At 43.8% G+C, this 24,843-nt stretch overlaps 2 protein-coding genes across 2 annotated transcripts; one reads left to right on the plus strand and one right to left on the minus strand.

The window, feature by feature from the left end:
- Positions 1-4,215: 4,215 nt before the first annotated feature.
- LOC116361902 (heterogeneous nuclear ribonucleoprotein K-like) lies at positions 4,216-12,660 on the minus strand. The gene is made up of 15 exons (XM_031816280.1): positions 12,531-12,660; positions 11,322-11,389; positions 11,055-11,208; positions 10,581-10,678; positions 10,263-10,319; positions 9,253-9,296; positions 7,853-7,925; positions 7,564-7,677; positions 7,219-7,347; positions 6,754-7,091; positions 6,130-6,175; positions 5,447-5,462; positions 5,008-5,040; positions 4,803-4,869; positions 4,216-4,423 (listed from the first exon to the last, which is right to left on the minus strand). Exons 3-15 carry the CDS (start codon positions 11,113-11,115, stop codon positions 4,216-4,218), a joined length of 1,284 nt encoding a protein of 427 aa, XP_031672140.1. The 5' UTR covers positions 11,116-11,208; positions 11,322-11,389; positions 12,531-12,660.
- A 183-nt stretch (positions 12,661-12,843) lies between these two features.
- On the plus strand, positions 12,844-16,299 carry rmi1 (RMI1, RecQ mediated genome instability 1, homolog (S. cerevisiae)). The gene is made up of 3 exons (XM_020468881.2): positions 12,844-13,392; positions 13,640-13,853; positions 13,939-16,299. Exons 2-3 carry the CDS (start codon positions 13,704-13,706, stop codon positions 15,565-15,567), a joined length of 1,779 nt encoding a protein of 592 aa, XP_020324470.1. The 5' UTR covers positions 12,844-13,392; positions 13,640-13,703; the 3' UTR covers positions 15,568-16,299.
- The last annotated feature ends 8,544 nt before the right edge of the window (positions 16,300-24,843 follow it).

The following is a 24,843-nucleotide window of genomic DNA, read 5'->3' on the forward strand; positions in this document are numbered from 1 at the left end:
CAGCTGATTGTCCTCGCAGTGGCAGACACGTGTAACAACACCTGCACAGGATCGGTACATCCAAACAGCACACCTGCGGGACCGTTACAGGATGGCAACAACACTGCCCGAGTTACCCAGGACACACAATCTCCATCAGTGCTCAGACTGTCCTCAATAGGCTGAGAGAGGCTGGACGGAGGGCTTGTAGGCCTGTTGTAAGGCAGGTCCTCACCAGACATCACCGGCAACAACGTTGCCTATGGGCACAAACCCACTGCCGCTGACCAGATAGGACTGGCAAAAGTGCTCCTCACTGACGAGTCTCGGTTTTGTCTCACACGGTCGGATTCTCGTTTATCGTCGAAGGAATGAGTGTTACACCGAGGCCTGTAATCTGGAGCAAGATCGATTTGGAGGTGGAGGGTCCGTCATGGTCTGGGGAGGTGTGTCACAGCATCATCGGACTGAGCTTGTTGTCATTGCAGGCAATCTCGCTGTGTTACTGTGAAGACATCCTCCTCCCTCATGTGGTACCCTTCCGGCAGGCTCATCCTGACATGACCCTCCAGCATGACAATGACACCAGCCATACTGCTCATTCTGTGCATGATTTCCGGCAAGACAGGAAAGTCAGTGTTCTGCCATGGCCAATGAAGAGCACGGATCTCAATCCCATTGAGTACGTCTGGGACCTGTTGGATCGGAGGGTGAGGGCTAGGGCCATTGCCCCCAGAAATATCCGGGACTTGCAGGTGCCTTGGTGGAAGAGTGGTGTAACATCTCACAGAAATAACTGGCAAATCTGGTGCAGTCCATGAGGAGATGCACTGCAGTACTTAATCCAGATACTGACTGTACTTTTGATGTTGACCCTCCCTTTGTTCAGGGACACATTATTCAATGTATGCTAGTCGCATGTCTGTGGAACTTGTTCAGTTTATGTCTCAGATGTTGAATCTTATGTTCATACAAATATTTACACATTAAGTTTGCAGAAAATAAACACAGTTGACAGCGAGAGTTTATGTATAGTACCAGCCAAAAGTTTGGACACACCTACTCATTACAGGGTTTTTATAAATGTTTACTATTTTCTACATTGTAGAATAATAATGAAGACATAACTATGAAATAACACATGGAATCATGTAGTAACCAAGTGTTAAACAAATCAAAATACATTTTATATTTGAGATTCAAAGCAGCCACCCAATGCCTTGACATCTTTGCACACTCTTGGCATTCTCTCAGCCAGCTTCATGAGGTAGTCACTTGGAATGCATTTCAATTAACAGGTGTGTCTTGTTAAAAGTTAAAGTATCAGACATCTCAACATCAACCGTTCAGAAGAGACCGCATGAAATCAGGCCTTCATGGTCAAAATGCTGCAAAGAAACCACTACTAAAGGACACCAATGAGAAGAAGAGAATTGCTTGGGACAAGAAACACGAGCAATGGACATTAGAAAGGTGGAAGTCTGTCCTTTGGTCTGATGCGTCCAAATGTGATATTTCTGGTTCCAACCGCTGTCTCTTTGTAAGACGCAGAGTAGGTGAACGGATGATTTCCGTGTGTGTGGTTCCCAACTGTGAAGCATGGAGGTGGTGGTGTGATGGTGCTTTGCTGGTGACACCGTCTGTGATTTATATAGAATTCAAAGCACACTTAAACAGCATGGCTACCCCAACATTCTACAGCGATACACCATCCCATCTGGTTTGCGCTTTGTGGGACTATCATTGGTTTTTCAACAGGACAATGACCGAAACACCTCCGGGCTGTGTAAGGGCTATTTGACCAAGGAGAGTGATGGAGTGCTGCATCAGATGATCTGGGCTCCACAATCACCCGACCTCAACCCAATTGAGATGGTTTGGGATGAGTTGGACCGCAGAGTGAAGGAAAAGCAGCCAACAAGTACACAGCATATGTGGGAACTCTTTCAAGACTGTTGGAAAAGCATTCCAGGTGAAGCTGGTTGTGTGCAAAGCCGTCATCAAGGCAAAGGGTGGATACTTAAAACAGACGCACATGTGGTCAATCAGAATGAGTTATTCCACACAGAAGGCTTTTTATCAGTCCAAAATACCCCCACAGACGATCCCGGATGTGAAGTAGCCAGATGTTGAGGTCCTGGGCTGCCGTGGTTTGCACCTGCGAGGCCGGTCGGATGTACTGCCCAATTCTCTAAATCGACGTTGTAGGTGGCTTATGGTAGAAAATTAACATTCAATTCTCTGGCAACAGCTCTCTTGGACATTCCTGCTGTCCACATAACAATTGCACACTACCTCACCACTTGAGACATCTGTGGTATTGTGTTGTCTGACAAAACTGCACAATTTAGAGTGGCCTTTTATTCTCCCTGGTACAAGGTGCACATGTGCAATGATCATGCTGTTTAATCAGCTTATCGATATGCCACACCTGTCAGGTGGATGTATTATCTTGACAAAGGAGAAATGTTCACTAACAGGAATGTAAACAAATGTGAACAAAATGAGAGAAATTAGCTTTTTGTGTGGAGGGAAAGTGTCTTGTCTTTGATTTCAGCTAATGAAACATGGGACCAACATTGTACATGTTGCATTTATATTTTTGTTCAGTGTAGTTAACACCATCTGCTCTAATTTGCACACAAAAAGTAATTGAAGAATATCTAAATGCATATTCCCATGAAACTGATTGATATCAAATGACTGGCATGCAGATGCAGTTTGAACATTTTGTGAAGAATTATAATTCACGATTGATGGCGATAGCCTATTTTGAAATTAAAGATGCTTAACTTGGCGTTTGAGGGTATTAAAAATATTATAATTTTCTTGAGACAATGTGTGTGAGGATAGGCAGACATTGCATTGGAGAATGTATTTTATGAATATTCTATAGGCTACCTCTGTCGGTACAAACTTTGACAGGAAAAAAAGTTTACAGCCAGGAAATGTAATGAATAATGAGGATACTTGTGTATTTATAATCCCCCACCCCCGCATGCATCCTGAAAATACATTTAATTAACTGAAAAACATAACCAAGAAGTTCAATTTCCTACATTTATTATTCTTTTTTTAAAAATCATAAAATGTTTCTTACCACAACAAAAAAAGCTTACATTCTGCACGTTGCACTGAGTGATAGTAAGGGGTGGGTGAGAAACTCCAACACAGAGAGAACACACACACGGGACAGGCTTACTCTACTGACAAACACACCATGGAAATCAAACCCATCCAAAAAAAATACATAATGTTCACTAGTCCTGTCAGGAGACTCCAAATATTTAGACAAATGTGTTTTAAAAATACAGATACAAGAGATGGAGTAGATAACTACACTCTAAAAATGCAGAACGTCTACAATTAAGCACAGGAATGTTGCCCTTTAAAAATAAAAAATAAACCAAATGCCCACAAACCAGGGGATTTGCTTCAATCTGAGTCTCCTTGTTAGAGGAACTGACCAGAGGACTGCTTCACACTGAAATATAAAGAGTAAAAAGAAAAAATAATAAAGAGAATTCACATGAGTCAATTAAGATAGATAAGAGTAGATAAGAGGGGTTGGGGTGGGAGAGGGGGACGAGAGTCAGAGACGGAGAGAGAGGGCACCAGGATGTGGGCGTAGTCTGAGCAAGGGTTAGTCCTGGTGTCCGAGCAGCGTGCAGTGCGCTGAGGGAAGAGGAGGGAGGGAGGCAGGGTAGTCACCATGGCTACGATGCAGCGTTAGCATATTAGCATCCACGCAATGAGACAGGCTGAGGGTTGCTGGGGAGACAGAAGAGGAGGAGCCGTGGTGCCGTTTGGCAGACTGTGATTTGTTGTCGATTCATCTAACTAAAAACAAACAAAATCACTAGTCTTCCACACAGCAACAGCAGGGGAAGAGGTCCACTCCCCGCTTCACACTGAAACGGCTCTTAAGTCATAAAATCACAATTCACCAATCACATTCTTCAAAACCAGACATTACCAATTAAAATATGGATCTCCAGTTTCGTATCAATATAATAATCGTTATACAAGAATTCTGTACAGTTTAATACGCAGACATTTCCCAAGGGGAAGCTCAAACTACCTGCACATTGGCATGGGAGGAAGTGGTTAGTCACCATCAGCGACAGAAATAAAATAAGAGGGTAAAAAATATATATACACCTAGACATATATTTTGAGATCAAAAGTAGGTTAAAACAGGGAGGAGAATGTAAAGAAAGGCAGACATGATCTCTATCACTCAGAGGGCATCCAGAACTTGCCTATTCTGCAATAGGTACTGAGCGTTTTGGATCTGGTCCTGGGTGCCGCTGATGGTGATGATGCGGTCTTCTGACCCTCCAGTGGTTCGTCAATCTTAATGGAGGCGCCAGACTCATGCCGGATCTGCTTGATCCTCTGGCCTCCCTTACCGATGATGGAGCCGGCCAGCTGGAGAGAACAACTCCACAGTCAACAGAACGTGATGCACAAGAAAAGTGTAAAAATATATGTGTGAGAGAATGTGGGTGTTGTGCTGCATTAGGGTTTCATAGGCCATGGGTGGTGAGACAGACTGAGTCAATACTCTGTATGTCATTTGTCAAACTCATTCCACGGGGGTCCGAGAGTCTGCAGGCTTTCGCTCCGCCCTTGTACTTGATTGATGAGTTAAAGTCACTAATTAGTAAGGAACTCCCCTCACCTGGTTGTCTATGGCTTACTTTAAAGGAAAAAAACAAAACCGACAGACGCCAGGCCCTCCATGGAATGAGTTTGACACCCCTGCTGTATGTGAACAGAGTATGTGAGGTAAAGAGTCATCCCTCTAGTTATACACTCACGTCTTGGGGATCGTCACTTGTGTGGTGATGACTGGCCCTCCCATATCATTATAGGAACCGCGTCCACCTAATACAGACAAGTAGAGATCAGAGAAAAAACTTGAGCAAGTGTGGAGGTTCTATTAACAGAACCGGAACATATTTAATGATACCATGAGCTAACAACATTGAATACCAGGCTGCCGAGAGGCATTTCTATACTCACCAGACTGATAGGAGTTCCAGGACGAGCTGTTATCTGTTTGAAAGGAGAGAGACCGAGAAAATAGATCTACACTTAGGGAAATTGGCCTTACAGGTTGAAGTTTATTAGAAAATATGCTTAAATCAACATATCCACAGCAGACTGGTACCATAAACAAATAAGTATTTACCAACCTGATACACAGAGTAGACCAACACATTTTAAAGATGATATTCCATATCAAAATAACTGAAGTAAAATGATAGTAGACTAGAAGCCCTGGTGTAAAACAATATGCTCAAGACTTGAGTGAGTGTAATAGTAGCCCAGCTGAAATCAGGTTCTAGAACATACACTGGAGAACCACTGGCCTTCGATTGCCACTGCTGTCTCCAGTGGCACAACAGAACTCAAACTGGCATTCTAGACAGAACCCCATAGGAAGAGCAGAACAACTCACCATATCCACCCGCACCCTGCAGAAAGACAGAAAAGAGAGGGGGGAGCCAGGTTAAACCCACATCACAGATTTCCTTCTGATCTGGTGTATACACTCATGGATGCATGCATCCCGGCCTTGCATGGTCAGGATTGAGTTGCCCCCGCCTGTCCAAAAGCCCCTATTTGATACTGTAGAACCCTCCCCCTGCTTGCAACTCTATTAGCCACTCACTTCACAGCTTTCACCTGCTATTCAGAGGCTCCTCAGTCACCAGGGCAACAAGCGATTCAAAGAAATCAGTTGCCGAGCAACCGAAGGCAGTTTCTGCCAGCTTTCATAGAGCCCACCCATCTGACAACAAAGCATTATTATTAACACCTAGCAACCACAGCATAGTCTCCCCCCCCCCCCCACCCATGATTGAGTAGATAGTAGTGGTTATGGTGGTATGGGTAATTATAACCGTGGGTAAGTTACCCATTACCTGTGTGTATGGTTAACTGTGGTAAACTCGTGTTTATTACAATTCATGTTAGTGGTAAATGTATTGCTGGGATTTATTGTGTGGTTAGCTGTGGTCATTATCAGGCAATTGCAATCATTGTCTAGGAAAGACCTACAGCCTTTTCAGTCTATGATGATGCTTTCAGCCAACAAATGCCAAGAGGACTGCTGCATGCATTTAGTCAAATGTCACTAACCATGTTATCACCATAGCGATCTCCTGGTCTCCCTCGCCTGTCACTGCTGAGAGAGAGAAAATGCAAGTCTGACATGAGGAAAATATTGACATGGCAGAGCGTGCTTTTTCAGCAGATCTCTGATCCAAGTCAAACAACAGAGAGAAAAACACAGCATTCACACAAAAGTAAGAGGTGATGACAGACTGATGGCAGAGCTGAGACACTGATGAGACCAGTAGATCAGAGGACCAGTCTAAGGCAAGACTGGCTGCCTCACCACAGTGCTGACTGGCTGCCTCACCACAGTGCTGACTGGCTGCCTCACCACAGTGCTGACTGGCTGCCTCACCACAGTGCTGACTGGCTGACTCCAAACCAGGGGATTCTGCAGGAGAAGTACTTACTTTTGTCTGTCATCTGCACTGCCCCGATAGGAATCATAGGAGTAATGGTCATCTCTGTAAACAACGTGGAAATGGAACACACACATGAGCCCACACACACACTACGAATGAAATACATACTTAAATGGAATCATATATCTGCTGCACCTTTAAGAGTAAACCGATGTAGACAAAGCAAAATGGATTGCAAGAGATTTAGAGAAGGAGATGGCAATGGGCGATGGTGTAGCTCTCTTACCCTCCTCTGTGTGGTGGGGCCAGCGGCAGGTTGCGGCCACGGCTCCCTCCCCTTCCCCCTCTTCCTGGGTGGGGTGGTGGGGGTCCACGGCGGGGGCTCATCTCCTCATAGTCTCTGCGGGCGGGGGGCATGGGCCCACCTCGACCACCTCGCCCAGAGGGCATCCGGTCAAACCCTCCGCCACCACGTCCGCCTCGCATGTGGAAGCCTCCCATGGGGCGCCGTCCACCACCACCAACACCTCCGCGCTCCTCAAACATCACGGTGAAGCCGCCGTAGTCATATGTCTCATCATAGAAGTTAGGGTCGTAGGGCTGGGTGCGCCCTTTTATGGGAGCCTGAGGGGGACAGGATCACACAATTTCTACAGTTGACTGGCTGTGGTTTTTACACTGGTATGTGGCATGTTAAGCAGCTCAGTCAATGGTTCAATAAGAGAACCAACAGTTTGATCAGAACACCAACCTCGGCGATGAGATCCAGCATGATCTTGATGCACTCGACGACACGCTCAGACTTGCCACTGACCAGAACCACGCGGTCTGTGGACTGGGGACAGCACTCCTGGAACAGCTTGATGTTGGTCTGGGTGTTCTGCAATGGTCAAAGTAAACACTGGTCAAATAAGACAAAGCAATGCCATTGGTCTGAGAAGAACCCACAGAAAAACATGGGATCAGGTTCACCTACAGTAAGCTCAAAGGAAAATGTGCATTCTTATGGGACAGGTTTATCTCCCTGGTTTTAAGATGTTTTCCCATTTTTTAGCTACTGAACATGACCCAGGTGAGAAGTTTGGTGTAACTGTACCTCTCGCAGCTCTTTAATCTTTGCTCCCTTCACACCAATGATGCTGCCTGCCAGGCTCTGGTGGATCAGCAGCCTCAGCTCACAGTCAAAGTCCATCCCATTGTACTGTTGGTACTAAGGAGGATTGGGGGCAATCAGAGAAAAGGACTTTAGCATCACCATATTCAGATGTGTGCATTTGAAATGTATATGTTTTGTTTTTATCAACACACTCAATGTCTAGCTGTACCATAGGACTATCAATGAAAATGGTAGGCAGCCATTAGGCTCATCTCCAACCCAGGCTCACCTCCTCCAGAGTAGGGATGATCTTGAGCAGGATGTCTCCAACGGTCTCGATTTCCGCACCGATGCTCAGAATTCTTTAGAGCCACCAATCACAGTGCAGGACATTCCCAGGAGGACCAATCAAATGGTGAGAGGGACATAGAGGAAACAAACAGTATTTCAAAGCCGGGGTCAACTCTCCCTCAGCAAAAATTCCAACCATACCGTCTAATAACGAATTAAAAACCCATTCCCTGCCACCCCACTGTTGGGTATGAACCAGGTAGCACTCCCATTGAAATAGATTTACTAGAATGAGCATTCCCATTCAAGTCAATGTTCTGTGAAGAGTGTACCAATGGCCATATCTAGTAATTATATTTCCATGTGCACCCTCCAAAATCACAACTGAGGAATAGAAATGGACAGACCAAAACCCATTGATATCTATATAACGTAGCAACAGATATCCATACATAGACAAATAAAGACCGAAAAAAGTAACTCCCTTCAAAGTGTGTCTGACAAAGAAGAGGAACCCCCCCCCCCAAAAAAAAACAGGTAAAAGGAACCCAAAGAAAGCAAGTGTGTTTTAGTGACCGCTGGAAGAGGGAGGGGGAGGAAAGGTTGGTGGGTGGGTGGTTTGCACCGATGGGGCCTGCTGCCAGCGCACTAAAGGAACTGTACTGTGGCTCAAAATGGGGGGAAAAAAAAATTAAAGAACAAAAAGGTCAAAAAAACAAAACAACAAGATGACAGTAGTAGCCGAAGCCAACAAAAAAAAAACATCAAACTATGGAACAGTTTAAAGTTAACTTAAAGATGGATGAGAGTTGGCAGGGCAACAGAGAGTTATGCTCCCCACTATTGGACAGAAGGATGTTGAGGGAAGGCAAGGGCATGGGCCACAGGTATGAGGTGACAAATAAGTTCATATTCAACAGTTTCAACAATGGCAAAGGTTATATGAAGAGTAAAGACAAGAAATAGACATACAACACTTGAGCCCTAGCTGCTCTATGGCAGAACATTCTTTACAGTATTTACAGTGGTCAAACCGCCCACAAAAATCAAAGAGGGAGCAAGGAAGAGGGTATGGGGGGATGTGAGAAACTAAAACAGACCAGCACACCGATTCTGAGAAGGAGGGAGGTGAGGAACGTGGAAGGGAAAGATACTGTCACTGAAATAAAATATAGAATGTTGAAATACGGTCATTAGAACAGAGGCAGGTTTAAAGTATTTGTTGAAACCCTCACTAAAAACAGAGGCTTATAATGGTGTCACTGAACAAATGGAGGAAAGTTTACATGTTTGTCACAGGAACAGAGGCAGATTTTGATATTGTCACTAGAACAGAGGCAGGTTTGTTTGTTTATTTCCTGTAGTCAGGTAGTGAGAGGGAGGAGCTTAGGGACATACCGCTCAGGCCCACTGCTGTCTGGGACTGACACACTGGCATTGAACTGCAAGGGCCGTGGGCGTGGCATGGGCAGGGGCCATTCGAGCACACAGATGTCAATCAAGTAAGGCGCCCATTTAGGGAGGGGCACGATTATGGGCAGGGCCAACCAGGGTGTCAGGTGGGCGGGCGCAGGAGGGGCGATCCAGAACATGGGCAACAGAGGAAGTGGGCAAAAATAAACAAAAATAAAAAACAGGAGAGGGAAGAGGGAGGGGGAAGAGGAATACATTTTAATACAGGCTAATATTCTTCATTGTGATTTCATTCTCTGAGATTTTTTTGTTTTAAGAGTGCAGAAGTGTAGATAGAAAAGGAGAAGACAAAGGTATTGAGGTAGAGAAAGACCGGTAGAATGAACGAGAGCAGAAAAGGAGGGGGAGATGTAGAGAGGAAGGTGAGATAGGGATAGTGGTAGAGGAGAGGGAGAAGAGTGGAGAGTAGAGAAAGAGAGAGGTAATGGCATTAAATTAGTTGAGAATTGGCCAGGTTGTTTATATACAAGACATTTACTATAGAATGATGAATTGGCTTTGGGTGCTATAACAGCTCTATCCTAAAATACACTGGGCCCATTCAAGTATTAATGACAGTCTTAGTGGTGCCGATGCCTTGTAGTAATATCACTATTCGTTAAACAAAAAAAGGCCAGCTATTTCATATCGATATGCGGGCGCCATTTGATTACAATGACGTTAAACTTTGGAGGGAATATACCATAACCGGTGTAAAGCAGGTCTCAATACACATATCCCTGCATTAACCGTTACCCCAAAACAGCATAGCTTAACTTCCCCAACCACAGTTAATAACAGACACATTTTCTTAAGGCCAAACTACCAAATGCCTCAACTTTCAAATATAAAGTATTAAAATCATACATTCCCAAAGTACATCCCAGTATAAGGGGGTGGGTACTGTTAATATAACCCGTGCTTACCCCAATAAGAAAAGGTGTAAATGTACTCACGTCTGTGCGCAGGGATTTTATGTTTTTACCACCCTTCCCAATCACGGCTCCTGCATTCTGAAGCAAAAAGAGAGAAGTCAGATGATAAACTTATTGTGCTAAGTTTTTTATTTTTTATCCTCAACTACATAATTGAAAACGGATCTTGACGGCATTAAATCGGACAGTGAACCAGAGGTGGTAGAAAAATTTAAAAGTTAAACTCCTAGATCTGGTCAAACAAAGGTTCAATAAAAGAATTGGGGAGGAAAGAAGACAGGCTACATTGCAGGAAATGCCATGAGAGGAATGTGAATAAGGAACAGAAAGCGGACTGACTTTGCTCTGCAGGAGTATGCGGAGCTCCACCATGTCCTCTGTGTTCCTGGAGCGCTTATATGACTGCTCCTCATCGGCGTCCTCCGCAGGACGTTTACCTGAGAAGGAAAAATACTGACTTTAATATCCCACATACACAGGTTCTCTAGTTCTGCATTCAATTGATGTAAAAACAACACACACTTAATACTAATTTCCCACTCATTGTACTTACATGTTAAAACTGTATAGATTTAATAGACATGGTTTGTTCACTACACACATCTGCTCTGAACTTTTTCAGCACATATCTGGCAGCTACAATTTAGGAACTGAAATGCTTATATTTTAGACCATTGTTAAATAAGTAATGAATACGGGAGAGGACATAGACGGAGCACCATACAGATTACATTATTTAAAATAACTATACTGTTAATATTCATTTGATATATTAGTAACATATAATTAATACGTGAAGGGATTATAACTCACCGTTGGTTTCTGTGTTGCTGAATGAGGTATCTTCTTCTTGTTGTTCAATTTCTGTCTCCATTGTCAGTTAACACCGGGCAAGGTAGGCCAGGCACCTCGGTCCTGGGAGCAGGTAAGAGTGGGGAGAAAGGAGAGGGCTCCTCGGTCGTACTGGCTGTGGGGGGGGGACATGGTCGATGTAACTTGATGAGAGTGAGATTTTGAGTTTTCAGCATTGACGAAACAGTCAGTATGGCAGATGAGACTAGCCTGGTAACCAACACTTACCGCTATTTATTGCGAGAAGATGGGCGTGTTATGGGCGGAACGTAACAAGTCTCAGAGCCGCTGCTAACCTATTGAGAAAAAGCTTAGGTTGATTAACGTTAGCTAGTGTCATAAAAAACCGTGCCCAAGAATAATCTTACATGACACATACGATTACAAAACTGTAATAAATGCGGATTAAGGTTGGGTAATGACACATTTCATAAAATAAAACAGCAGATGTGATGAGGTGAAGCATCTGGAACAGCATTGATTCAAAGAAATGCGTGAGTTGAGCTCTTTACAATTTTGGAAATAAAAATGTAACATTTAAAAAATGTAACCTATATAACTAGACAAGTCAGTTAAGAACAAATTCTTATTTACAATGACGGCCTACACAGAGGAGAACAGATGACAATTTACGTTACTGAACTGATCATGCTGATGCGGAATTAATTGATGCACATATAATTTATGTATCTAAAGTCAATCGTATGAATGAAGTACATTTGACAATATATTCGACATGGCACAATGTCGAAATCTTAGTCTGGACAACTGAGAATGTCAATGCAGAGGGCTCGTCTCAGAACCATCTCGCACCGAGAATTATCTTGATCTTAGCTACACTGGACACATGTTTAGCTAACTACGATAAAAGTATGCGTTTCCTCATCGGACATTCCGTTTAGATTAATGATGTGCACATAACGTTTGAGTACCCAACTGTGTAGGTAGCTCTCTAGGCTAGACGTGAAAATGTGCTCGCTAGCTAGGTGAGTAAGAACAAACTAGCATCCATCTTGGGAAGCCAGTAAGTGCATTCAGTTGGCTAAAGATGGCTAGCTAACGTTAGCTTCTGTTGTTTAACTAGCTAACAGTTGGGCTGCTAATATTATGTAGGTAGCTAGTTTAGTAGTTACGGGCATGAAGAAACAATGTATAACATTAAATAAACCTATGAAATCCATATCTACAATTGACGATTAATATTCTAAATGTAGCCGTGTAAACTAGCTAGCTATGATGAAAACAGCTAGCTAAAGTAACTTGCTAACGTTACACCGGATACAATAATTAGCTAACATTTGTTAGCTAGCCATGCATGGCTGGCATTGCTTTGGTCATGTAGTTACGCAAATGATTTTGATCATACCATCGCATTAACATGTAATCAAATGTAATTTATTTGTTACAGAGCTAAATATAAATGTGTGTAAAACAGACCTGCTCTACACCTTGTATCGCTACTCGCTTTCGACCCTTCTCACTCTGACGAAGAACGCAAGCACAAAAATGGCTCTGAAAAAGTGCACTAAAGAAAGATGTAGCCGCTTCGAGTGAATTGGAAATAAAGAGCAAGCATTGGACAGCTCGTATGCCATTCACAGGATGGAGGCGTGTGTCAAACGATGTTGTTGCTCATTCTTCCGTGGTCTTTGCTGTAAGGGATCATTGGGACGTACATAACCCCCCCCCCCAATAGAAGTTGTAAAGTAAAATTAGGAAATTGGGCCTGGTAGGGTTTAGGATAGGGACGTCCCAAGGATATCGGATTGCAGTGATGATACCTTCCGGTTTTCACGACCATAGCCACAAAGTCAAAATTGGCTATCGTACAAATTTGTAAAAACAAAAATGTGATTTTTGGTCATACTTTATGGTTAGAGTTAGGCATAAGGTTAGCAGTTTGGTTAGTGTTAAGGTTAAGAGTTTGGTTTCAAATGGGATTTTAAGATGAACATTTTACCAATAGGCGGGGTTTATGACTTTGTGTCTGTGGTAACTCATTCTTCCGTACCTAGATAGTTTTCAGCAGGCTTCGCTTTCAGTCTTGCTGATAATGTGAATACTTACTAGTTATGTTCATATAGGGATGTGTCTTGTTAATTCTATCATAGTTCTAAAATGTAGATATCACACCTTTCGTATGCTTCGCGAAATATCCAAAAATGTATTATGGGAGCTTGCCTAAGCTACCCACAAACATTTTCACACTATTCTGCCTCCACATTTTTGGCGCCTTGGCGATTCGCCCAACGAAAAGCAGCTGTACTAGTCTTCTCGTACAGAAATACTAAAAACCATTGTAAGTAAATGAAGGTTTCTCATTTTTTTAAGTGACTGTCACTGTTTGACATTAAGTTTACTTCTGAGTTTCTTGCTTTCCAATACATGCATGAACACTAGCTTTCTGTTTCTTCAGACTACTGAAATTAATGTTCGTTCCATTCCCATTGAAAACAACCGTCCCGTTCTTATTATACTTCAGTACACAGATTGTCATATGCATGGCCAGTGAGTCTGCTCTCACTCTGCCCTCTGGCACTTTGTAGGCATATGAGAAATTGCCTGGAGGTTCTGGTCAACTGTTAAGTGGCACCACCTGACAGAGTGGGGATGAGCCCTCAGGATGTGCTAGCAACCCAGACCTGGCTCCAGTCCTCTTGGCAGATCCAGGTGCCTTTCGCCTGGCTAGAGGCATGTGTGGAGTGGCTGCAGCAGGAAGGAGGAGGTGCCCCCCTGCCTCAACACCAGCTTAATCAGCAGGTACTATTTCATTAACCATTTTTCTCAACTCCGGTACAAATTAATTGAAGCTCTTTACGCAAATGTAACATTTGTGTCGTTGCAGGTCCTGGATCAGTGGCTGCTGACCGACCTACGTGACCTGGCCCACTCTGTGTTCCCTGCAGGGCTATATCAGGCCCAGAAGTCGGAGCTCAGCGGCAGCTTCTGCGTGCAGCTGGACTCCCTACTGGACATTAGCCAGCCTGCCTATGGCCAGCTTCAGGGCTGGAGGGGCACTGACTGCACCAACGAGGCTGTGTCAGCCATCACCCAGGCCACCCAGCGGACCTGGGAGGCCAAACCCACACGCATGCTGCTGCTGCAGCTCACTGATGGCGTGCAGACCCTGGAGGCCATGGAGTACCAGCCCATCCCTGCACTCAGCACCACCCTCAAGCCAGGAGTCAAACTGCAGCTGCAGGGCCAAATAACCTGCCGGCTAGGGGTGCTACTGCTGAAGCCAGGCAATGTAAAGGTGCTGGGAGGGGAGGTGGAGGAGCTGGGTGAGAGACACTCTCAAGGGAAGGTGCTATGCAGGGCTCTGGGACTGCCTGAGGAGGAGCCACAGGGTCCGGCTGAGCAGCCAGAGGTCCCACAACCAGTTAACCAGCAGGCTGACAACCAGGAATCAGACGACCTAGAGCTGCTGGCCAACCTGGAGACCCAGGAGAGGCAGGTGGGGTGGAGTGTGGAACCCAGCCTGGAGAGTGGCTACAGGACCCGCAGTGAGGAATCCTCTGCCTCTTACAGAAATGCCTCGTTGCAGAGTCGGCACATTGAAAGCCTTGCAGATTCTCTACTCGTAACCTCTCCCCATGAGGTCATTGAACTGGACAATTTGGACATCCCAGATGAGGACTTTGATGACCTTCCCCTGGATGAGCTTGATGATATGATTTTCCAGGAGAGCCCAATCCAACTGACAAACGGGAGGGATAATCAAAGAGACAACCTGAGGAGAAGGCAGGAAGAAGTATCTAACCACTACGCTCCACCATTAGATGACATGAGAAACGAAAGCCATTTTGACTCCCTTGATGAGAGGGATGATCCTGTTTTGGACGAGGACATGAACTGCTTCTTCCCACCAGAGCCAAAAGCTCCTAGACATGAGCAAAGACGAGATAGTACCTGTGTCAGAGAACTGGGAACAGGCCAGCCCTCTGTGGCAGGAGCAGAGAGGCTCTCAACCAAAATCCCAGAGAGTGCGGCGACTGTGACGCTTGATTCATCCCCGTTTACGTACCTGTGTTTGCTGCAACAGGTTGCTGCGGGCGCCTCAGGCCTGCTGGAATGCATGAGTGAGGTGTGCGTGAAAGCCTTCATCGTCACCCTGCAAGGGAACCTCAAATGCAGTAAGGGGGAGTGGCTGGTCAGCGCCTCCATCTCTGATGGAACTGGTTACATGGACGTTCACCTCTCAGACCAGGTTCTGACGGGCCTGCTGGGGTTCTCAGCGGCTGAGAAGTCGAAGTTAGACCCAGCCCGGAAGGACGCAGGGATGAAGGCGTGTCAGCAGGGCCTGGTGGACATGTGTTGCGTGATGACTCTGAGGTTGGACCCTGCCGGTGGGAAGGCTGTGGTCCTCAAGGCTGATGCAGTCACAGAGGAGGACTTCCGAGCCCTGGAGGAGAGGGTGAAAGGCAGGCGTGGGCAGGAGGACTCAGGGACATGGACCAGTGAAGGCTGCTGAGGGGAGGACGGCTCATAATAATGGCTGGAATGGAGTGAATGAAATGGCATCGAATGTATGGAAGCCATGTGTTTGATATATTTGATACCATGCCACTTATTCCACTCCAGCGATGACCATGAGACCGTCCTCCCCAATTAAGGTGCCACCAACCTTCTGTGATGTGGGCTATGGAGGACTGTTTTGGGGAATTCTGGGTTGTGATGACTGCCTTGGATGTAAGTGGATTTCCAGCTCTCTGGCCCTGGTCCACTGTCATGCTTTACGGTGTCTCTGTTGTAAAACTTAATTCATGCAGCCAATAGGCTACTATGTTCAAGTGCAACAATGTTAATAAATATAATATTATTTTATTTTTTTGTGTTTTGAATGCGAAGGAACACAAGCTTATTACAGTACTGAAATACAGTTTTTTAAGAAGTTAGCCTTCAGTATTTGATAGTAGGTATGCAACTGTGTAGATGTCCCTCACTGATGGTTGATTAGATTAACTGTTGCTAATGTATGACAGTTATTTTGATGGATAAATCCTATTTGAATGTTATTCTCTATCCTCTGTACTCTTAGAATTACTTTTCACCATCCCTGCTTTTGCTACAGGTCAGTCCGTGTAGTTTACTACACAATGACACATTTTCGGTCATATACCTCTGTTAGTCATTGAGTTGTAGAGTGGTGCTCAGGCCATGGGCAATTCGCTCTGTTCCCCTGTAAAGAAACTGAGTAATAGTCGTCCTTGGCTCATTGCTATTCTGTTGTGCACACGTATCCAGAGCTTTCGTCTGATTTCATTAAGCCCTAACCAAAATTAGTAGCCTGCACTGCATGTCATTAGCCTGTTATGCGTTAATGACTGGGCCCACCGTGAGAAGGGTGTAGTCCAGAGTAGTGAGCACCCATAGGCCTGGGGAATTAGCTGTAGAATGGGACGACGGGCTTGGTTGGGTGGGTGGATTAGAGGGAAGCCACACATTGGTACAATGTTCTGTGTTATTCATATTGTTACACGGATGAAATTGTATTTATAGGTTGCACACTGTATTTATTTGGATATTTTATGTGTCTTTACTCCAGCATTTTGGATTGAAGTGTTTCATATGAGGTGACATAGAATGTCACCTTTTTATTTGAGGGTATTTCCATTCGTCTGTTTTACTGTTTGGAAATTAAATCACTTTATCTGCTCCCCCCCATTTAAAGAAGCCATAAGGATTATGGATTATCATGAATAAAGATCAGATAAGATATTTCTGAACACTCATTAATTAATCATGAATAATGATGAGTGAGACGCTACAACATCATAAACCCTTTACCATTACCAATAATTGGTAATGTTATTGGTAATGGTAAAGGGTTTATGATGTTGTAGCGTCTCATTCATCATTATTCATGATTAATTAATGAGTGTTCAGAAATATCTTATCTGCTCACTTAGAAACACAATCCAGTCAGTTAAAGTCCCAAGCTTGGTGTAGTCATTGAGTGAAAGGTATATGGGCCCAAATACAAAACTTTTCACTACTTTGATACACTCTAAGTGAATTTGGCTGAATAATTGACATCTTCACATGGGGGGACCAGATACATAGTGCTTTCATTTCCAAACGGTAAAACAGATATGTATGGAGCTGCCCTCAAATATAGATGACAATCTAATGTCGCCTCATATGAAACATTTACATTTCAAATCCAAAATGCTGGAGTGGAGGAGACAAATAAAAATGTTTAGCTTCACTGTCAAAATAAATATGGTATTCAGCCTACAAATACCCTTTCCTGCCTCAAATGTCATCCATGTAACAATATGAATAAGTGTACCTCTCTTCACAGTCCCCAAGTCCAGAACAGACTATGGGAGGCAGGCACATAGTACTACATAGAGTCATGACTACATGGAACTCTATTCCACATCAAGTAACTGACTCGAGCAGTAAAATTAGATTTAAAAAAAATGAAAACACCTTATGAAACTGCGGGGACTGTAAAGCAACACAAACATTGGCACAAACACGCATACACAAACATGCATACACACGATAACATACGCACTATACATACACATGGATTTAGTACTGTAGATATGAGGTAGTGGTGGAGACGGGGCCTGAGGGCGCACAGTGTTTTGTGAAATCTGTGAATGTATTGTAATGTTTTAAAATTGTATAAACTGCCTTAATTTTGCTGGACCCTATAGGAAGAGTAGCTGCTGCTTTGGCAGGAGCTAATGAGGATCCATAATAAATACAAATACCTAAAATCCAAAATGTTGGAGTATAGAGCCAAATTCAATATTTTAGCTTCACTGTCCATACATATAGAAAGAAGGGAGTGTATATGCCGAGGATGATTACAAAGGCTCAGCTGGTTGGCGTATGGTGCTTGCAACAACATGGTGGTGGGTTTGAGTCGCTTGAATAAAAAGGTCTGCTAAATAGCAATACCGTATTAATGCATAGATACCTTGATCTACAGACCTTGTTCATGCACTACTCTTATAATACATGATAAATAGTCTGAACTTCATAAAATAAACTCTTGTGTTCTAGCAAGGTGTCTTTCCCCTGTTATTAGGAGTAGTGTGAATTACTTTAGAAGCAACATCAGAACATTTTGACTTTGCTAAGAGGCCATTTGCAATGTTATTTCCCTGATTTTATACCACCCCCTGCCACATCCCCTCTTTCTGTTGCAGTCTGCCTTTACGTTCTCCAGCGAGTTTGTATGTTCCCGAATTACAGGTGAGTGGTGGTGGGTGCATGGAGAGACGTGCTAATTTCTCTAATGCTCGTACCACAGATGTAGTGTACCCTTTTGGTCCTTTCGTTTTTAGAGGAAAAATGAACATCAGCAAACCAAACTAATACCCGCAGCTGTAATTTAACTTCCCTATTAGAGATGGGTAATGAAAAATTCACTTAGGCCTGGTCTCTTTGTCTGAGTTCCATGAAGATCAGCAAATGGGTTTCTCTGCCCGAGCCGTCCCTGTTTGTGTGTTTCCAAGTTGAAGATGCGCGTCATTAGGGAATAGAAATTACAGGAAAATTGGTCTCACAAAAGATTTGGTACATTATTTTATCAGACGTTGATGGGATGGGAATTATTAGGATCTAGCAGAGAGTGGGTTCAAGCAGAGGCAGAGCCATATCTCTTCAACTGACTGGGTTCAAGAGGTCAAATTCTGTGATGTTTGTTCATCATTCTAGTACAGTATGAGTCATGCTAATGACGTGGCCATCATGACATTCGTTTTTAGGCACACTAGAACGATTAAATGTTTTATCTAAATGAAGACAGTTTGGAGTTTATTGTCCCTCATTACTCATAACTGCATGTTCTATGAGCATCTATGATTTATGGTTGTTTACAATCATTGGACCTGAATAGTTTTTTAAAAACAACAATGAGAACATCTGACGACTGACAAATGTATGAGCAGAGGACACTTGTGTCATGATCAAAAATATTGTCGGCTATGGCAGAGCTAATTTGTTGCAATAAAGCACAGTAGGATCAAGTATACTCTTTGTACTGCAGTATTGCAATATAATATAATTGAAGGAGAACTGCTCAATGACATGAAGTCTGAAGTTTTGTGGTCCAACTCACTGGAATATAGCGTTCCAAAACGAACCATCCTTCCTGAATCTCTCACACTCTCTCCTATGGAAACAAAAAAACAATACGAAAAGGATTATAAGTGATGGGGGGGTAAAACTGCAATTACTGAACTAAATTGATTTGGTATTTTGCATCCATTCAGTGCAGCGGTGCATAGTTAACCTTACCAGACTAATGGAAAAGCCATACCCTGGGTGCACTGAAAGAGCTTTAACAGCACTTCGACGAACAACTCACTGGACACAGACGTCAATTCAATGTCTTCCACGTTGGAAAAAACATTAATTCAACCTGTGTGCCCAGTGGGAACGGCTTTTCCTTCCTTACCTTTTGTTCTACTGTATTATTGACTGTATGTTTTGTTTATTCCATGTGAAACTCTGTGTTGTTGTATGTGTCGAATTGCTACGCTTTATCTTGGTCAGGTCGCAGTTGCAAATGAGAACTTGTTCTCAACTAGCCTACCTGGTTAAATAAAGGTGAAATAAAATAAATAAACCCACTTCCAAGGCACAGTAAGTCCATTCTCACACCATACGCAATAATTACATACATTTGAAAATGTATGAAAAGATTGAGAGAATGGGTGATTCAGACAAAAAAAGACCGAATTCATTGGCCTCGGTCTGTCAAACTCATCAATTAGAAGATAATTGAATGAAAATGGTATAAATCATGTTCATGCTGACACCACCTCAACCCCCTTACCTTCCCAATTCTGAATAGCTGGAAGCCATGTGTTGTGTTCATTAGGCACCAAATGGAAGAAACAGACTGGATTTTTGTGATTTGTTGGAAAATGTTTTCCATTGCGTGCCCTAATGAACACAAACCTGTTCTCGTGTGTTAGGGAGGAGGACAGGATGTGATGGAGGTGAGGGTCATAGACCTATGCACAGTCTTTTATTACATGCCTCCTTTAGGGAGTTGACACAGACCCCCTCACGCCACCCACTGAACTATCCATGTAGATATTGATCTAATCTCTGAAACCAGTACCAAATTTCACGTGTGCTGGATGGCTACTTGTTTTTTTTCTGGGCGCTGAGGTGTTCAAATCGACACTGTACAGAAGCATTTTTTATGTTTGTTTGTTTGTTTATGTGTGTGTATTGACTTGCCTATGTGTGTTTATTGGTACTTTTGGGTGTTTATTGGTTTAGATATTGCCTTTCATTCATGATATGAAAAAGGTCATCAGGAAACCACTGAGAAAAGTATAAATTAAGGGAAACATTATACCTCAAAAGGAACTGTGTGTGTTAGAGAGAGGGGGCTAAAGTTGACTCCAACCCTCTTCTAATTCAGTCACCTTTGCCCCAAGGTCCCTATGTCTATGGTTCTTCGTCTGGATTAAAACAGGTGTGGTTGATAACAGTGTTCTTAACAGTGAGGCACCAGGAGCGGGAACATCATGTCTATGAGTGCCACACAGCTGGAGCGACTCGAGCCACCAGAGAGCCCGCTGCTAATCACTTAATTGTCGCCACACACCAGCACTCTGTAAACAACTAGCGCTTCGGCAACAGAGGTTATGCTGAATTATACCAACATAATTATGATCATCAGCGTCTCCCTCGGTCAGAAACACAGTCACTCTGTCTGGGGACTTGATTAGTGTTATTAATCTGTTAAACCGAAAATGTAACAGCTGGCAACCAATAGTCTTATCAATTAGAGTAAATGATCATGCGCTGGAGAATAACATTTAAAGTACCAGTGTTTGTTTTCTTAATAGAAAATGTTGGCACATCTTGTTGAGAAAGTGGTCCGTTCTGCTGATTCAACTACTTTTGTATTTAATATTATGAAACCATTTAACTCCTTAAAAAATATATATACATTGAAGGGCAGCTTTCTGGATATGGAATCCACAGGAGAAAAGGAAGGAAGGATGAAAAAAACCCACTGAAGTAGAGCAGAAAGATGGACTTCTCTTGGAATGAGATTGAGAAGACTGCCCAAAGTCGAATTTGCTGGAGAGGAATCATTGATGGCCTTTAGCCTAAGCAACAGTGTTTAATTGTCCCGGGTCGCTATAAAATAAAGGGGACTTAATCAACCGTATATTTTGGGTTATGCCAGGGTAAGACAGTCAGTTGTACTGAGCTCATATACAAGTTAGATTCTTCAAGAATCAATGGATATTAAAATGACCAACAGGAAATGTGCCAGATTATGCCATTAAATGACAAGCCTTCAACCATGTAAGTCAGCAGGAGACAGAGCTGGATGGTGCATGGACTTGGTATCAATTAGACCACACAGAAAGCTTCTCCTGTGGAAGAAGGGAACAACCCAGAGCTCGTGTCCTTCCAGAAGCACCTGATGTTCTTTACCGAGGCCTCGGAAAACAGAAATTAACATCTCTGATTTGAGGGAAACATCTTTGAGAAATGTTCCTTTGCAGTAATTGAGATGCCTTTCAGACAAAAATCCAATGAATAAACGCAGCTAGAGGGGGGAAGAAATTGAACTGGCTTATTGAATGGTTGTCTGCAAGTGTTCCCTGAAAAAAAGACCAAGGTCGGACCACTCGCATGTATGAGCTCAACCATGATGTCACCACACTTCGTGGAGTTTTTGTGCGTGTGCCCTGTGTGACCCTATCCTAGGGCTGAGTGGATGCACAGGCAGATCAAGGCCAGAAGTATGTAGTAGCTGTTGTATAACACCAGACTGAACAATACATTCTGTAGCTTCTTCACTTGCACATAGACCCAGACCTGTTAGGGGTTTTAATGATGCAGTCGGGCCGGTTGCATAACACATTTTAAGTGAATGTTCCCATTTTCATTTCCCTTAAGGTTTCCTTAACTAAGTTGCACAAAACATTTTTCTCTCCATGTCCCTGGATTTCGACTGCTCTCTGGACATTCATACCCGGATCTCACAGCTAGCTAGCTGCTATCCGTGTGACTATCGGCCTTCGTCGATTCCGGAGCAAACATCAATTATTCCGGAGCTAGCAAGCTCCGTCAATCACTCCTGAGTTCCATCAATCACACCTGGGCTGCAGTCACCTATCCGGACCCGTTTTACTGCCTTCGCGGAGCCCCACCGGGCCTTCACAACTGGACTGCCGACGTTATCTACCCGAAGGAGTTATTCGGCCGGCTCCTCCGTCGCGACGTTACCTGAACGCCCATCTGCGGCCTGCTAACCGTTAGCTGTCTTACCGGCTGCTATCTGAATAGACAATCGGACATTTTTTATTTATTTTTATTATTATTATTATGTTTTCTTCTTGGGCCTCTATAACTATATCTATTGTTTTTATTTTTGTTGTTGTTGTGTGATTTGGATTAATCCCCTCTACCACACGGAACCCCACTAATCTACTGACGGAACGCAAGAGGTGGCTAACAACAGACCTCCATCCTATGCTAGCTTGCTACCGATGCCCTGGCTAGCTGTCTAAATCACCAACCAACCTCTCCACTCACCGGACCCTTTTGATCACTCGACTAAGCATGCCTCTCCTTAATGTCAATATGTCTTGTCCATTGCTGTTCTGGTTAGTGTTTATTGGCTTATTTCACTGTAGAGCCTCTAGTCCTGCTCACTATACCTTATCCAACCTATTAGTTCCACCACCCACACATGCAATGACATCTCCTGGTTTCAACGATGTTTCTAGAGACAATATCTCTCTCTTCATCACTCAATACCTAGGTTTACCTCCACTGTATTCACATCCTACCATACATTTGTCTGTACATTATACCTTGATGCTATTTTATCGCCCCCAGAAACCTCCTTTTACTCTATGTTCCAGACGTTCTAGACGACCAATTCTCATAGCTTTTAGCCGTACCCTTATTCTACTCCTCCTATGTTCCTCTGGCGATGTAGAGGTGAATCCAGGCCCTGCAGTGCCTAGCTCCACTCCTATTCCCCAGGCGCTCTCTTTTGACGACTTCTGTAACCGTAATAGCCTTGGTTTCATAAATGTTAACATTAGAAGCCTCCTCCCTAAGTTTGTTCTATTCACTGCTTTAGCACACTCTGCCAACCCGGATGTTCTAGCTGTGTCTGAATCCTGGTTTAGGAAGACCACCAAAAATTCAGACATTTTAATTCCAAACTACAACATTTTAGTGTTGCAATCTACTGCAAAGATAGCCTGCAGAGTTCTGTCCTACTATCCAGGTCTGTACCCAAACAATTTGAACTTCTACTTTTAAAAATCCACCTCTCTAAAAACAAGTCTCTCACCGTTGCCGCCTGCTATAGACCACCCTCTGCCCCCAGCTGTGCTCTGGACACCATATGTGAACTGATTGCCCCCCATCTATCTTCAGAGTTCGTGCTGCTAGGCGACCTAAACTGGAACATGCTTAACACCCCAGCCATCCTACAATCTAAACTTGATGCCCTCAATCTCACACAAATTATCAATGAACCTACCAGGTACCTCCCCAAAGCCTTAAACACGGGCACCCTCATAGATATCATCCTAACCAACTTCCCCTCTAAATACACCTCTGCTGTATTCAACCAAGATCTCAGCGATCACTGCCTCATTGCCTGCATCCGTAATGGGTCAGCGGTTAAACGACCTCCACTCATCACTGTAAAACGCTCCCTGAAACACTTCTGCGAGCAGGCCTTTCTAATCGACCTGGCCGGGGTATCCTGGAAGGATATTGATCTCATCCCGTCAGTAGAGGATGCCTGGATATTTTTTTTAAATGCCTTCCTAACCATCTTAAATAAACATGCCCCATTCAAGAAATTTAGAACCAGGAACAGATATAGCCCTTGGTTCTCCCCAGACCTGACTGCCCTTAACCAACACAAAAACATCCTATGGCGTTCTGCATTAGCATCGAACAGCCCCCGTGATATGCAGCTGTTCAGGGAAGCTAGAAACCATTATACACAGGCAGTTAGAAAAGCCAAGGCTAGCTTTTTCAAGCAGAAATTTGCTTCCTGCAACACTAACTCAAAAAAGTTCTGGGACACTGTAAAGTCCATGGAGAATAAGAACACCTCCTCCCAGCTGCCCACTGCACTGAAGATAGGAAACACTGTCACCACTGATAAATCCACCATAATTGAGAATTTCAATAAGCATTTTTCTACGGCTGGCCATGCTTTCCACCTGGCTACTCCTACCCCGGACAACAGCACTGCACCCCCAACAGCAACTCGCCCAAGCCTTCCCCATTTCTCCTTCTCCCAAATCCATTCAGCTGATGTTCTGAAAGAGCTGCAAAATCTGGACCCCTACAAATCAGCCGGGCTAGACAATCTGGACCCTTTCTTTCTAAAATTATCTGCCGAAATTGTTGCCACCCCTATTACTAGCCTGTTCAACCTCTCTTTCGTGTCGTCTGAGATTCCCAAAGATTGGAAAGCAGCTGCGGTCATCCCCCTCTTCAAAGGGGGGGACACTCTTGACCCAAACTGCTACAGACCTATATCTATCCTACCGTGCCTTTCTAAGGTCTTCGAAAGCCAAGTCAACAAACAGATTACCGACCATTTCGAATCTCACCATACCTTCTCTGCTATGCAATCTGGTTTCAGAGCTGGTCATGGGTGCACCTCAGCCACGCTCAAGGTCCTAAACGATATCTTAACCGCCATCGATAAGAAACATTACTGTGCAGCCGTATTCATTGATCTGGCCAAGGCTTTCGACTCTGT

This window comes from Oncorhynchus kisutch, linkage group LG3 (genome assembly GCF_002021735.2).
Source record: "Oncorhynchus kisutch isolate 150728-3 linkage group LG3, Okis_V2, whole genome shotgun sequence".
Lineage (NCBI taxonomy): Eukaryota > Metazoa > Chordata > Actinopteri > Salmoniformes > Salmonidae > Oncorhynchus > Oncorhynchus kisutch.